The sequence below is a fragment of the Echiichthys vipera genome (assembly GCF_963691815.1).
Source record: "Echiichthys vipera genome assembly, chromosome: X".
In the NCBI taxonomy this organism is placed as follows: Eukaryota; Metazoa; Chordata; class Actinopteri; order Perciformes; family Trachinidae; genus Echiichthys; species Echiichthys vipera.
Window position 1 is genome coordinate 13380276 of NC_139825.1, and position 15829 is coordinate 13396104.

Below are 15829 nucleotides of genomic sequence, written 5' to 3' on the forward strand. Positions count from 1 at the left end.
TACTTCTCCTGTTTCACAGTAGACACAAATTATTCTTTCTCTTTTTAGCCATTCTCTTTTATGGTACCAGTTTCAATGGCAAGTTTATGATCGCTGAGTCTGTATTTTGTAAGTCTTTTTAGGGGGTGTTTTATTTGGGTCAAATATTGGGCAAATTGAAGTTATCTGTCAAGTAAATTATAACATTCAAATTTATTGATTGTTTGAGTTTCTGTTTTCCACAGAAAATATCTCTCTCTCACACACACACACACACCTTTTAATGGACTGTACCAAGATGTGTGACTAGATTTATATTGTACCCACTGCTCAGATTACACTACATTAATAATTACAGTTAATTCAATAAGAAATGGTGTTGCTTGCTTGCAGATGCGAAGCAACCAGATGAGCAGTAGATGGTGCTAATAGCACACAAATCCATATTGTAGTCCCGCTGCTGGTGCAGAGTACACACCGTGGACTGCACTGTGAAAATGCATATTACTAGAAACGCTACGTCAGGGCTGCCCAACCCAGCTCCTTGAGAGCCACTGTCCTACATGGTTTAGGTTTCTCTCTGCTCTAACACACCTGATTCTAATGATGTGCTCATTAAGCAGCTGAAGCTTGTCACAGGTTTGAAAATAGGTCGAGCAGAAAGAAACCTAAAGCATGCCGGACAACGGCCCTCCAGGAGCAGGACTAGCAACCCCTGCGCTACGTGATGCAATTAAAAATATATTAAATTTTTTTTATTTTATTTTTTTTCGATGTCTTTGCATTTGTCAATGACACGATCTTACACCATGGGCTTTAATCTCAATAACTACGTCGAGGAGACAAAATTCAGTCTTTTGGACACATTCTAGACACGTGATCGATGCACGGTCTCTGTAACACGAGTATATAATTATGTTGTTGTTTTTTAAGACTCAATTTATATTGAATCTTCAGCTTGAATATTGAGTTTATACATTACTTTTCTTAGATGTCCCAGAGTTATACCTTATACACAATACCAAAAATGTATTTCTAAATGGAGAAAAAACATAAACTAAAATGTACAAAGACAGTAAAACATATAAAAAGGGATTCAAGAATAACATAAACAAAATCGGGTCTGCTAAACTAAGGGAGTAAATTTGAAATGCCTAAATAATACGGTGTATGTGATTGGAGGTTTAGTTGATTAACCGAGCGGACTCCGTAACTGGCCGATAATTGCCGAATCATCTGTCCTGCCCGGACTGCTTGGAAGCGGCCGCAACGCCATGTTGGCGAAGTCTCACATCTCTGTGAGAGAAAAACAATGATAGAAAACATACGTGTGGAGAAAAAAAGGTAGATCGCCAAAGAGGGACGTTGAAGACCGTGGCGATTATTTATTTTTTGAAAGAAAACGCAACCGAGCTGCCGGGATCCGCAAAGGTTCCGGACCGGGCGAGGGGAGGCGAAACCTCCCACCGTCCCCATGAAAAGCACCGCTGATCCGAACAGCGACTCTCCATGAAAAAGAGACGTTTGTGTTGAGCTTCGTTATCCCGGTTGGTTAAAGGGGATTTTGGGGCCTTCTTGCTTCAAAGAAATCTTGCTACACTTGCTCCCATGTATGCGAGCTAAGGAGTTTTGTTTGTATCAGTATTTATTATTAAGCTTTTTTTTGCGATGAGTTTGCCACCGAAAGTGGTCCCTAAACCCGCCGCCGCTGTCGCAGTCAGCGGAGGACCTGTAAGTGGCCCCTCTCCGCCGACCCAACTGCGGACTACCCTGACCTCCGTGTCTCTGCCGCCGGGAGCCCCAACAGCTCCTCCTGCACCGCCACCACAGTATCCATTTGTGATTTTAATGCATTTCATTCTCCTTTTATGACATTAACACAAACTGTTTTTATTAGTGATATTTAACAGAGGTTTGATGATGGTTTCAGTTGGAGGGGAGGGGACAACCAGCTAAGCTAACTATGCTAATGTTAGCTTCTCAAGCCGGTTGGCATGGCTAACGGAAATGTCAGTTTGATTTTTCACTCTACGTTCTATCTTTATTTGTGTATAGATATCAGTTAAAATGGTTGTCGATGTTTCTTGAAGTGAAATTATTTAATGTGGGAGAAGCTTCATCACAGGCAAAGCTATGTAGGCTTTTTAACGACACACCGGTTACCGGCTTTGTTCAGCAAGGTGCATTAGCCCTAGTTACCGTTTCCAGCCAGCTAAATTAGCCTCCGTTTGCTAACAAGAAGTGTATAAGTCAGTGGATGTTAATGTCGCAGAGCAGTAAGGCTTCAGTTGAACTGTGGGGCTAATGTTAGCCTGTACAAGGCCCGGTTTGTAAGGGAATTGCACCCCTTTCTCCTTTTCACATGACTTGCTTTCGCAGAGGTGCTACCATGCAGCACCTTGACGAGCCTGTCAGTGCCTGGGCCGGTGAGCTCTCAGGATGACAGCATGTAGAAATTGTTCTTGAATGATTTTGTCATTTATGTTTTATACATTTATATTAAATTCTGAATGAATTATATATATATATATATATATATATATATATATATATATATATATATATATACACACACACACACAGTGTTTAATAGGAATATATGAGAAATAAATTATTATGTAAGATACTTGAAAAAATAATAATCATAAAAAATGAATGTATTATAGAGGAAGCTGATTTAAATCAAATCAAATGTTAATGGCATATGGTTTAATATAAGCAGTTTGATAAATAATTGTCAGATGATAAATTTGTGTTTTCACAGAAATTTGTCTCCAATTATTAAAATGCAGTATAAAGTCACAGATACACTTTGATGTCGGTTTGCACAGTAATTTCGCCCAGAATACACATTTAGTTTTTGAGTTTAAAGTGATACATTAGTATTACTCTACCTTACTTTTGGGGGAGTGGAGTCACTGTGGTTATGTCACCTCCTGTTTTATTTACAGCACTGTGGCAGTAGTGTAAGATAGAGGATTAGGTCGACGTCTCCTACATGCCATTGGCAGAGAGATGTGTCTTTTGTGATCTGACAGCTTCTGTTGTGGTTTAGCTTTGGAGGTGCGATGTCGCAACCTGATTTCCTGCCACCCACGATCTCAGCCGCCCTGCTTTTCTGACATCCGTAAAGGGGCGGTAAGTAGCTGGTTATGGTAGGTGGCAGTATTAAACCCTGTCTTGCTTACAGTGTTTTGTGGTGTTTTTGAGTTGTTCGTGAGACAGATTAGCAACTCAAACAAAGAAGATAATAGTATCCTTATGTGTTGTGTCCTCTTTTGACTCTCCAGGCTTTTTGCTTAACCTACTCGGTTGTATGATGTAAAGTACCTACCAGCTTAGAACAGAACTCTCATTTACTCAATTGATGTCTTCTTTAAGGGAAAGGGATACATAATAGTGACCAGGATTATGCTAAATATTTCTCTTTTAAAGTAGGAGATATTTTGTTTTATTTGTATTTTTGGCGTGTTCTGATTACCCTTTCTTAGCTTGGCTTTAATACTGACTTAAGTGATCAGTCTGATTTTGTCCAACATTATGGAATTTCTGACCCCCTCTTGATGAAGTTATGGTTATTGATCCACAGTAGTTGGTTACGTTATAGACCGATTCTTGTTGATGATGTTTTTAAAAAAAAAATGTCATTAAGAGAGTAGAGTTGGCATTTCTAGTAACTACAGTTTGATAGAATGTACTCAGGGGTTGGAGATGTTATTACAGCTACTTGTTCAGTTAAATTTAGATCCAAAATATCCAATACATTATAAGGTATATTTGGTTTTATGTCCTCACTATATGGATATGAGGGTTGGGGGCAAATACACTTGATAATACATTGATTAAAGAATGTTAAAGAATCTGTCATTAGACCCATCAATAGCAAATCTCATCTCTAAGTTCAAGAAGCTTAAGGTAGCCCTGATCCAGTGTTTAAACATTTGGGAATGGGCTTCCTTCCAATTTAACTTTTGCTCCTCTTCTTCACAAGAAGATTAGTGTATGCAATTCATTTTGATTGGCTGTTGGGTAGAGGATTATCTTCAGATTGAATACTGTGGTACTGTTGCATTTAATTGGATTATATTAAACGGTAAATTGTAAAATGTCTTTAAAAAAGTAAGATTTTTTTCTTGCATTACGTAACCATCTATACAGTAAGTGTAAGATAACAGAAAATATATTTAATTTATAGAATTTGCAACGGACTGGAACAAATCTGCTTTGTACTGGGACCTCAGTGTAATTTCCAAAGTATCCGTGATGGTCCCTGGACCCCGTTTAAGGGCGCAGTACTGCGCCCAGGCACGGCACGCTTGCCGGCCACAGCCCGGATGAGAAAAGTGGGCTTTTATGCAAGTATGCAACATGTACGGGCACAAGCACGCACACATGTACAAGCGTGAGCATTGACGGCAGTCCTGAGTTCTATTTATATGAATCTGTTACCCGTGACGGACATTTAAAAAGATGCCGCCAAAGGGTTGGCAGTGGTTTGATGCGGAGGGGAAGTGTTTGCTGCAGATTTGGACAGATGAAACGTTCATACGTTCGTCTGACAAAACTAAATATCCCAGGGGTGATGATGTATAAGCAAGACTCATTAGCACCGAGGCCCCGATCAATTCAAGTAATGTGGGTACAAGCGGGCCTGAGGCGCGGGGAAAGAGGGAGGGGCAATTACTCTAAGCACGGGGCACGGTATGACTGAACAGTGCGCCCTTAGACAGCACTGCACTAGACTCCACTGGATTTAATGTTCATGTCTTTATGAAAACAAGTGTTGCCACTTGTCTGACCTCTCACTCTCTCTAGACCTCTGAGGTCAGGAGTGTGGGAGCATGTTACGCTTCGTCTGGCCTTGGCTCCTGATGTATGGGAATTCCAATATGGAGGATGTTGGCATGTTTGTTTGCAGAGTCCTGAGATGCACAGGGGTCCAGAGAAGCAGGGTGGTGCGGCATGTATGTATGTGTGCAGTGCTGGGGGGGGGGTGTTTGTTTCTGTTACTGGTTGCCAGAGAAACACCCAGCGCATGCTACTGCTGCTAGACTTGCCAGACAATGGTAGTGCTGCTTAGCATTCAGAGTGAGAGGCCAAGGTGGCGCTTCCCACCATCTGCCAACAAAGGCCCAGGTCAGTCAGCCTGCCTCAGCCCTCCCTCATTTCCTTCCATCCCCCCACAGTTCACCTCACCCCACTACTGGCCCAGCTGAGAAAACTGAGGGCTTTTCCCCAGTTCCCCCTGCTCGTCTCCCTGGGCGCCCCGTCCAACCCCTCAGCTTTCATGGTACATCACATTCATCTTTCTTTGAAGAGCCTGGCTTCTTTTTCTCTCTCAAAATTTAGCAAGTTGTTTTTTTATATTCTTCGTCTTCGTTGCTTTGTGTCTTTGTTTGGAGAAATGACAACATTTGTCAATAAAAAGCCGTGTTTAATGTAACCTGTGAGACAGGCATGCAGTCACAACCAGTGTTAGTTATTAGATAAAGTTACATAATGTATGTACCCAGCTGGTTGCTTACACACCACCGCAGTCCTGTATTTAAGGACAGGTGTGTGCAGCCTGCATGAGAAGATATTCTCATGAGCATACACAGAGTGGGATGTTATAAATAAACTGCTGAGTTGTTATGAGCCAGCATGCAGGACTGTTCTTTCCAGAGAGGGAGTGGCCTGTTGAGGAACATATTCTTCTCACTGTCAGAGCTCTCCCAGTGTTTTTAGCTGAAGTGATATTTACACATCATTGCGGATGTGTGTTTTTTTTTTTTTTTAAATCCAATCTTGAATGAAATTCTGTTGCTGTATTTACTTTTGGGAAGCTTTTGTACAACCAGTAATTGTTGAAAATCTGCATTTTCTGATTACACTCCAGCGTTTCCCCTACCATTATATTAGGGCGGCGCCCCCCCTGAACGTCAAGTTAATTTTATGTAATTGTATTTTCTGAATAGCGTCAGATCAAAACAGGAGTCATTTAAGGATCCCTTTCCTATAGAACAGCTCTATATTTTGTCCTTTTAGTAAACAAACTAAACAGCCTCATGTTATTTATCTTATTTACACGGCAGCATGTAAATTCTGTCTCTACATTGTTGCTTGTTTCCAATTCTCAGAAAAAACGACAGCGTTGGAGATTCACTTGTTCAAAGATCGTTTGATAATTTGTTTGGGAAGAGGCTCCACTCCTAACAGGAAAAACGAAACTGAAACTTATCAGAGATCCTTTATTGTTTAGTTTGAGAAGACTATAAAAAAAAAAAACAGAACAGAATTAAACAAACTTTCTAACTTCTTTCTTTATTTTGTTGATTTTTGATTTAACTTTGGACAGTTTCTGTTGGGGAACATTATTTGGACCTTTTGGACAATTATTTAAAAGACATTTTCTGATGCTGAGTGTAGCTCATTGTGCAATACACTGATTTAAACTGAGTTTGCATTGTGGCTCTGATTATTGCTGTATAATTGTGTCCTTCTGTAACACTGATTCATTTACCCGTGTGGGGATTGACCTTTAATACGAACCTAACCATTAAATTGTCTGATTTAACACTGACTAGCACGCTAAGAAAAGAACATTCAGGCGATCTAACACTCCTTACTTGAATCAGCAGGTGGCAAGCGAGACATGGAAACCTGGCGTGGGTCTCGAGGAGTTGTAGCACTTATAGCTGAAACTGTACACACACTGTTCACAGACATAACATTACTGCTAACTTCATATTAAACTCATCACATACACACACAGTCTCTCTCTCTCTCTCTCTCTCTTTCTCTCTCTCTCTCTCTCTCTCTCTCTCTTGACCGTACACTTGCTAATGTTACACACACAACCTACACAGTCATTTCTTAAAAGGAGTTTGGTACTTTTATAACACATTTTAGTGTAAAATCATCTTGAAAATGCCTCTAAAAAATCCAAGATGCTTAGTCCGGATGAGGAGTCAATTTAGGCCCTGTCACGGTGCCGTCCATTATGGTTATTGAAGGAAGTCTTTTCACATTAGTGAAGTTTGGCCTTCCAACAAATATACAGTGTAGACATACTGCTGCAGGTAAAAAATAACACGTTTTGGTCTTTAGACTATCATTTAGAGGTATGACACCAACAGACTTGATCTATCTAGATCAGGGGTGCCCAATCCTGCTCCTGGAGAGCTACTGTCCTGCATGTTTTAGGTTTTTCCCTGCTCTAACACACCTGAGTCTGTCAATAGAGCTCTAACGACGTCGAAACCAACTGCCCACCACCGACTGTCACTCTAACGACGGGCGTGGGCACTTGGAGCACAAAGGGTTTCAGTGACATCATCGGCCTTGTGAGAGGTTAAATACTTGGATCTCCACACCAGTTAGTTGGACCAGTCCCAGCCTGGTCAGATGCGTACATGAACTGATGAAGCCTCTTGGATGAGAGGTGAAACGTCTTCCTAGACAAACAACCAGTCCAGTTGTTTTTGACTGAAATTGCTTTGAGGATAACGATGACCTGGACGAATGAGAACATTCACAGGCCCACCTGAGTCTAATGATTATCAAACCAGTGAAAAGCTTCAGCAGCTTGATAACGAGCACATCATTAGACTCAGGTGTGTTAGAGCAGGGAAAAACCTAAAACATGCAGGACAGTAGCTCTCCAGGAGCAGGATTGGGCACCCCTGATCTAGATTATAAAATATTAGGAAAATGTTCCAGTAAACAGGAGTTGCCCTCCCTCTGTACAAACCGTGTGTAGTTTGTCCTCAGGCTTCAAAGGTATTTGTCCTCTCCATGTCATCATCATGATCAAAGTGCGTTTAGGAATTGAAACCCAACTTGAATGTGGATTTGCCCATTAAGTAGTGAAAGTCAAACCTTATCATCCATGTAAAATAAATTTGTTTTTGGCATTTATATATACATACACTTTTTTCTGCATTTACCTCCTTTCAAAGTAAACACAGCTTGACGCACAGCTCTGCTGCAGAAATTTAGAACCATTGTTGCTTTAGTTAGTTTGAGTTGAATCCACCAACCTCCCACCTACCCTTCATACTGAAGTGAAAGAGCAGTCGTGTGTGTGTGTGTGTGTGTGTGTTTCCACTCACTTCCTGTGCCTCCTTTTTGAACCCACTGAGATTGCCAGGTAGCCTGTGTCATTCAAAGGAACCATGGTATTTTTAAATGTATGCTGTATTTATGTCACACAAGACTGTGTTTTTATACGGCAGCGCAAACATTACTGTTTGATTTAGGTGATATTTGTCTACAGAGCAGCGTACTCAGCAAAAACACCTCTCACTCTGACCCTGGCTTGCCTCTTTTCCTTGGATATTTCATGCAATTTATTCAGGGGCGTGGCTGTTAAATACACAGCTGTGATTCATTAAGTTAATCAGTAATAGCAGATTCCAGTTTATTGAGCTGTATCATCCTCCTGATCACACCCCTGCTATTTGTAAGGCTGTGCTTCCTCCTGTCTTCCACTTTCTCTCCACCTCATTCACACACTCACACACACACAGGGCACATTAGAGGCTTTACAGTAAGCTTATTATGAAGCGGGGGTCGCATCGACCTCCCCTTGGTTTAGGCTGTGATGGCAGACGTGTTTTAGACCCAGTTGATGCCTTGTCAACAATCGCGACAGCCTATCCTTGTTTAGGAGGTAGGAACAATATTTGAAATGTGAGGCTTTTCACAGATATGTGCTCACAGTTCCATAAAGAAACCTGTGGTCACTGTCTTCAAAATGTTCTTTGAGTTTGAATTGCTGGTCAGGCGGTTTGTTATACAATTCAATTAAATTTTATTGATAGTGCCAAATCATAACAAAAGTTATCTCAGGACACTTCACAGAGTAGGTATAGACCACACTCTATGACTTATTTATGATTTACATAGACCCAATAATTCCTCGGTAGAGTACGGTGGCAACGAAAACCTTCCCTATAACAGGCAGGAATGTCAGACAGACCCAGCTCTGTGGAGGACGGACATCTGTCTGCACCGGTTGGGGGGGAAGAAAAGGAGGGAGAAAAGACGGACAGATGGACAGAGAGAGACAAAGACAAATCCAGTAACTATAACAATATCTATAGTAATGTGAATATGACTTATATGTTATTGCAGTTAAAACAGCAGAATAGTAGGAACAAGCACAGCTAAGGTGATAGAATTTAAAAATGATGATAATTATGGTGGCAGCCATAGAAGAGAGACAACATCTTGACGGACAAGATGGATTTTCGTGTGACACATGAATGCAATTCATGCTTGATCTTGTTTTATCGCAAGAATCCGGCTGCTGTGCAAGGTAAAATTGCTGGCATCCTTGAGGCGAAGTTAATTTCAGATTATGTACCCTCAACCCTCCCTTATCTGAAACACTACTCAGTCTCAGCAAGGGCTAAGTATGTATCTGACCATTGGAGTAATGTTGTCCAATTGGATGTTGCAGGTTATTTCTCAGCCACACAAGCTGTTATTCCCTGAAACAGTATCACTGCTGTGAGTCTTAAAGTTGAAATTGTGCTCGCTCTCTCTTCTCAAGCAGAAAATTAATGAAATGACCTAATGACTAATATCTAATTAGTGTGGTCAGCTACTTTCATTGTTGTGCCAGATACATGCAGGAGAGCTTGACTGGAACATGACTGCATACACCTGGTTACCTGGCCACCCTCCTGGAGGGCTTGGCATAAATGATGTTTTACCTTGGTACATATTGTTTCCCCAGTGTAATCACCTGGATGTAACTGTGCAATCAATCTTTAAACTGCAGAAAATAGGTAAAGAAACTTGAATTGAGTGGTCAAAGGGCATCATTTTGATATCATGAATGGACATCCCTCCTAGTACTATTTATTAGTTAACCCACACAGGGATTAGTAAACAAGCAATAAAAAATGTTTTTGATATCAAAGTGGAATTTTTGTTACAGATTGTCTTAAACAAAGGCTTTTTAAGGCACAGAAACAAAATGACATTGCAAGTTATCCAGAGGGAGAACAAACTGGATCAGGGTTTTCGATAAATATGTTTGTTGCTGTGTTCTTTAAATATCTTTTATGCTTTGGAATAGATTTGAAGTTCAGTATTTTCTTTTTGAGTTTCCCCCCAAATCATGATATGAAAGACTTTTCCAGCTAATGGCACAAGTGTTTATACAGTATGTCTAGTAGTTTGTGGCATAACGATATCCTGCTATGACTACAGGCGTTTGCCTTCTGAAATACCAAAAATCTGGCTGCAGTTGTAAGATCAGGTCTTCCAAACTCCATGGAAGAGTTGCGTATCTCACCCTACCTGATCATTAGTTGCATTTGCTTTTCCTGCTCTTGCCACTATTTAGAACAGTCCCTGACCTCCAGGTGGGTCCAGCAGGTTGAACCCTGGTTTCACCTGTGAACACTTTGCTGCCTTTCCTCTGTTTACAATCCCCGACACAGTTGCCAACCGGCGGTTATGTAGAGCAGAAAGATCAGGTTGCCTCACTGTTGTTAGCTCCCCGCTCCTGTGTCGTCTGTGTCAAGAAGCATATGCAAGTAATCATTACTATTAATTTTCTCACCCGCTTTGTGGCATTGGATGCACCCCATTATGGCTCTTCAGATCATGACAGGTACCTGAAAAACAATAACTGACCACCACTCAGACAATAACTGAAAACTAACAGTATTTTCAAAGTTATCTCCTGTCCGGTGCTCTTGGCAAATCAAAACACAAGATGAAAATTGTAAACGCAGTGTTACCCATAGCACAGTTTTATTGTGCTCTAGCTCACCTTAACTGCCATGTCAGTGTGAAGAGTCGAGGCTGTGTTACTAATTCATTCGACTCATAATATCTGTGTGTATGGATATGTGCGTGTGAGGTTTGGGCATGTTGTTTGTCCAAATTCCCTGGCAATTAAACAGATAATGCTTCCTGCTGAGCTTCTGTTTTTTCACAGCCTTTTTTTGGTGATTCTTTTCTCTCCTTATCTCCCTCTTGTGTTGTCGGTTACGAGTAGCTGATCTGGCACAGGGCCAAGAGAGAGGACGGCCCCTGCAGGCAAGAGCAGAGTAAACTGGTTTAAAGGGCCAGTTTGCTCTGTCAGAACAGCTTGTCCCCCACCCCAACACACACACACACACACACACGCACACCTTTATAACTTCAGATTAGGCCTTGGTTTGCAACATCATTGATTTACTCCTTGAGAGACTGTCTGAACATCTGCACAGATATATAAAATTTGAAACAATGTTGCCCCCTTCACGTCATACTTTTTTCCTAGCATAACCCCGCCCTTGGGAGAAAGGGAGACGATGGTTTGTGTGAAAGGAAGAAAGCTAGACGTTCGGTTTCCCTTAAACCATGTGACCAATTGTGTGGGAGACAGTCTGTCACAGACAACAGCCTGAGCAGGTTACTAACCACAGGGCTTCCCTCTTCTATGTGGCTGTTACACATTCCCTCTTTTGTCTCCATCTGAGTGATGTCTCCCGAGTGAGTTGCATTATTATCTTTCAGAAGCCCAAAAGAAAGTTATCTTCAGTTCTGGTTGTGTTCAAACAGAGCCCAAATAATTAGTGTTATTTGTGTAGTGTGTAAGTTTGCACCTTTTGGTATTGCTTTGCAGCTGTCTAATCTGCTGCTCTGTCTTTCCCTCTTGCCTGAAGTGATCCAGAAATCCATTTCAGATTTTCCCTTTAACGTTTGCAAAATGCTGAAGGTACACAGTGTACTGTGGGAGATGGGGCACTTTGGGCGGGGTGGGGTGTTTTGGGGATCCTTGAAATCCAACTACAGAGCCATTGGGGCTTGAAGAAAACCCTTTTGGATCTGAATCAGCTAAATGTATTGTATAAAACGTAGTGTAAAACAAAGTAATCTCAGCAGAGTGATTTTATTTGGTAGTTATGAAACTTCCATACATACTAGATCAAGTCTTTTCATGTGGTTTAGTCGGCAGTATTTAGACTTAACACCGTCTCTTGCATGAATACATAAAATATGAAGTGAATGTTACCTGATGAGCTTCGGACTCTTATCTAGCATCAAACCGTTTTTTGGTATTCAGTTTTCCTTAACGCACCTCTCTCTAGAATCCCACGGGTTCAGCCATCACTGGATGACCGAATCTTCTCCACACAGCCTGGAGTTGCTGCAGTCTACAGCGTGAGTCAATGCACACAGCCCCTCTTACACATGTCCACCTGTGTGCTGCAGTGCATGTACAGAAAATACACACTTACAGTATACAGAATACACACACATAATAATCATATCTAAAGTATGGACTGGATGTAATTTGCATACACTTTTACCATGACTGTACCAAAAGACATATACCCAGTTGCCAGATTATTAGGTACACCTGGCTAAAGCTACTGCAGTCCTGTGCAACACTACCTTCATGAAGGTTGCAGTGTTTAATTTTTGTTTAAAATGTTTAATAGAGGTGTTGATTTAACTTCTGCTTTATTTTAAGGAGCCTTTGAACTGCATTGCATCTTACTGAGAGGGGTTTCTAGGATTTAGTCTGCCCTCGTTGATATAAATAGAGTGGACAAAATATTAGAAACTCCTCTCACAGAACATTATAACCATTATAATCATGCTCTTATATAGGCTTCATGCCACCCCAAAAACATCAACATATGAGGTGATTCTTTTGCTGTTTTTGACCTGACCACAGAGTGCCACAGACATTGCTGTTTTTTTGAGGCAGAGCGCCCAACTGAAGTTCAGTGCAGGAGAAACGCACCAGTTTCCTCCTAAGAACATTGTAACCTTTATGAAGGTAGGATTTATTGCATTCGTTTTCAAGTGTAAACCCCTTCAAGTGTACCTGATAAACTGGCAACTGAATGTGTGTTGAATTTAATTATGTCATAGCGGTTTGGTACCATGCAAGATGACAGTGCCTATAAAACTACACACCCTCCTTAGATTTTTATTTTTTTAATTTAATGTTTTTTTTGAATTGGGTCACAGATTTTTTTGTAAAAAGTGTAAATAAATCTCAGTAAGAGGTTGAATAGTTTTTACAGGCACTGTAAACATGCATTTGTGTTTTTTATTTATATTGTAAAGAAAGCATGCTTATTAAGACATAATGCTGTGATCTGACTGCTATGGTGGAAATGTGTCACCCCAGGGAACCTCTGCCATTCACTGTCTCCTTCAGGAGTTGATTAACATTTCCTGTGTCTGAATATTCACATAATTCTTGTTGTATCTATTTGAACCTGCCTGGGGCTTCAGCATGCGAGTTAGAGGCTTCAAGATGACTATTAAACATGGTCACAGACATAATCCCAAATTGAATATGCATGTCCTTGGTTAAACTTTGGGGGTTTATTGTCTCATCAGTGGTCAGCCACACCTATTGTATCTCCCTAAAGATCAAAACAAACCTGAAATGACATCCTCCTTTCCTCTAAGGACATGACGGTCACCATCTGCAAGTGGGCATTATGTTGTTAAATGATCCGTGTCGAGGATTGCTGCTTGCAGGCCCTCAGAGCGTTGCTGCACCATTCTGGCCTTCTGGAGGGCAGTGATTCGTTGGAGGGCTTTGTAGGATACCGATTAGTGGCGGACCTACCATTAAATGTTTACGACAGAAATTAGAAGATAGGAATATTGATTGCTCTTTTCACTTCACATTTTAATGAATTTTCTCACAAAATTAACTGAGCTGACACAATAAATAAAATCATGGCTCACGCTGAGACATTCCCAACATTTTAATACTATCTTGTCGTGATAATTTGTGGGGAAATATTGGCTTGAGTGTGCTTGTTGGCCCCATAGTGCTTTTATATTTTTAATCACTGGCTTTTACAAGCATCGTTTACCAAAGGATTGATTATTTGACACCACAAAGAAGATATTTTCAGTGATGGTAACATTTCTCAAGTATAATAGATAGCTGCACATTGCATTAAAATCCACTGTATGTTTGAAGACAGATATATTCAGCTGTGAGCTTATTTATCCACTGTAACACAACAGTACTGGAAACACAGCAGCTTCTTGTTAGTTTGAAGGCATTAGGCTGCAACAATGATGGCATGAAACCGTTGTTCTCTGCAGTGGATGCGGAGCTTGTACACTCTCTTTTTCCGTCCTCTCATGTACAGCTCCTATACAGCCGCTTGCCTCCCCTCCCCCATCTCATCACTCTATGTCCTCAAAATCAGTCACTCGCCTGAAGCAGAGCAGGCTCCTCCCCTGGCAACAGCGGCTAGATTAGTTGGTTTATCCTAGGTCATCTGAGGGAAGTGGGCCACACATAGAAGATGGAGCGATGCAGAAGGGATTGGTACTATAGAAGCTGTACGGGCGATTGGCCTGTAGATTTGAATATAATTTCCTTTTTGAGCTGTAGAATGCTTAACATTATGCTTTATTAGAGCTGTCAAAGATTTATGGTCCAGGATGTGTAGCGATTTTAAAACAAAAAAGGAAAAAAAAGGCAGAGAGAGGGCTGTCTCTGTCTCAGTGCCTCCTGCTTTCTTCCTGCAGTATCCTGTCTCATTCCCTGGTGTGTCAGGTTTGCTGCAGCAACAAGCGGCACCTGCAGTGGTGCCAGCCCACAGCTGCAACAGCCAAGGCCCATCCGGCCACACCACAGACTAAGAAGAGCTGAGTCAAATCTCTGAGTCCTTCATTGGCCCATATTGACAAGGCTTGTTTAGCATGATACGGTTGTATCTAATATATCAGATGCACTCTGTTTATCACAGATGAGTGGGATTTGTAATATGATTGCTTGGCCCAGTTTTGCCATTTGAGGCCAAGACATCCTTGCACAGCATAGCTTGGCACAGCAGGCTGCATAGGAGAGTCAGAGCCAACTCCTGCAGGCTTCAACACCCATCCACAGCACAGGTCTTCACCTCTGCACACATACTGGGGGCTAATCCTTGAGCTTTAGCTTAATTTACATTCCTCAGCAGGAGGGAGGACTAATGACCTGTGGAATCTTGCCTCCACCGTGCCTCGTCTGCATCAGTGGTTGTGTTTGTTTGTGTGTGTATGTGTTTGTATCAGTTGTTTTGTGTGTGTGTCTAACCTTACTTTTTTTCTGTGACACAGGTACCCAGGCATGCTGGCTCTCCTTACACTGCTCATGACATCACAAAGGGACACCCGAACTTGGCAGGCACCCCCCCTGGTCATGCCCACTCCCCAGCACTCTCTCAGGTTTCACTACCCACAGCTTCCCCATATCGCTACCCTAAGGGCTGGGAGGCAGGCGGAGGGGTGAGTTAGTTCATCACTGTGCCCGCCATCAACGTTTCTGAATTTGATCTGTCAATTTGTCTGCTTGCTTTTATGTCTTGTGTAGGGGCTCTCATTGTAATCACATCCTGAAAAACCTTTCATAAAGATATTATGGTTTGCATGCCTAAATTAAGTTTATTGTTTTTTTAGATTAGATTTGTTTTTCTCAAAATTAAAGGGTTTTTGTGCAACTTCTTTCACTGAATTTCAATTCTTAAATTGTAACATCTATTTTGAGATAATGCAGTAAAAATGTATGCAGTATATTCTGCCCATTTGCCTGGTACTTAGCCTGTATTATTTTTCTTTTTACATATTTTATTTTGCGGTTTGTCACATTTCTTTTCCTAATACAGTAGTAAGCCATGTTTGCGTGATTGTTTAAATTCAGAAAGAACTATGTTCAAAATCTCTATACACTGGTGCCTAATAAGTGACAAACATACGTCTACTGTATTCTCTATACTACACATGTTTCCTGATAAGAGTCTGGAGTCAGCAAACCTAACATTCATGTAGCAAAATGGAGATAAACAGTATATTATGGTAAGGTTTTTAGGAGTTTTGCATTTACACATTTGAA

General features: G+C 41.2%; 1 protein-coding gene across 10 annotated transcripts in view; it reads left to right on the forward strand.

The window, feature by feature from the left end:
• The first annotated feature begins 1238 nt into the window (after nucleotides 1-1238).
• eif4g3a (eukaryotic translation initiation factor 4 gamma, 3a) overlaps nucleotides 1239-15829 on the forward strand; it is a 69177-nt gene continuing 54586 nt past the window's right edge. For 5 of the 10 annotated variants that reach the window (XM_083939249.1, XM_083939251.1, XM_083939252.1 and 2 more), the window contains exons 1-4: nucleotides 1239-1808; nucleotides 12057-12129; nucleotides 12650-12754; nucleotides 15058-15225. In XM_083939249.1, the coding sequence (XP_083795375.1) occupies nucleotides 1648-1808; nucleotides 12057-12129; nucleotides 12650-12754; nucleotides 15058-15225 (507 nt within the window). In that variant the 5' untranslated portion in view covers nucleotides 1239-1647. The remainder of the gene's footprint in view (nucleotides 1809-12056; nucleotides 12130-12649; nucleotides 12755-15057; nucleotides 15226-15829) is intronic. The other 5 variants (XM_083939253.1, XM_083939254.1, XM_083939256.1 and 2 more) reach the window with 1 other exon arrangement.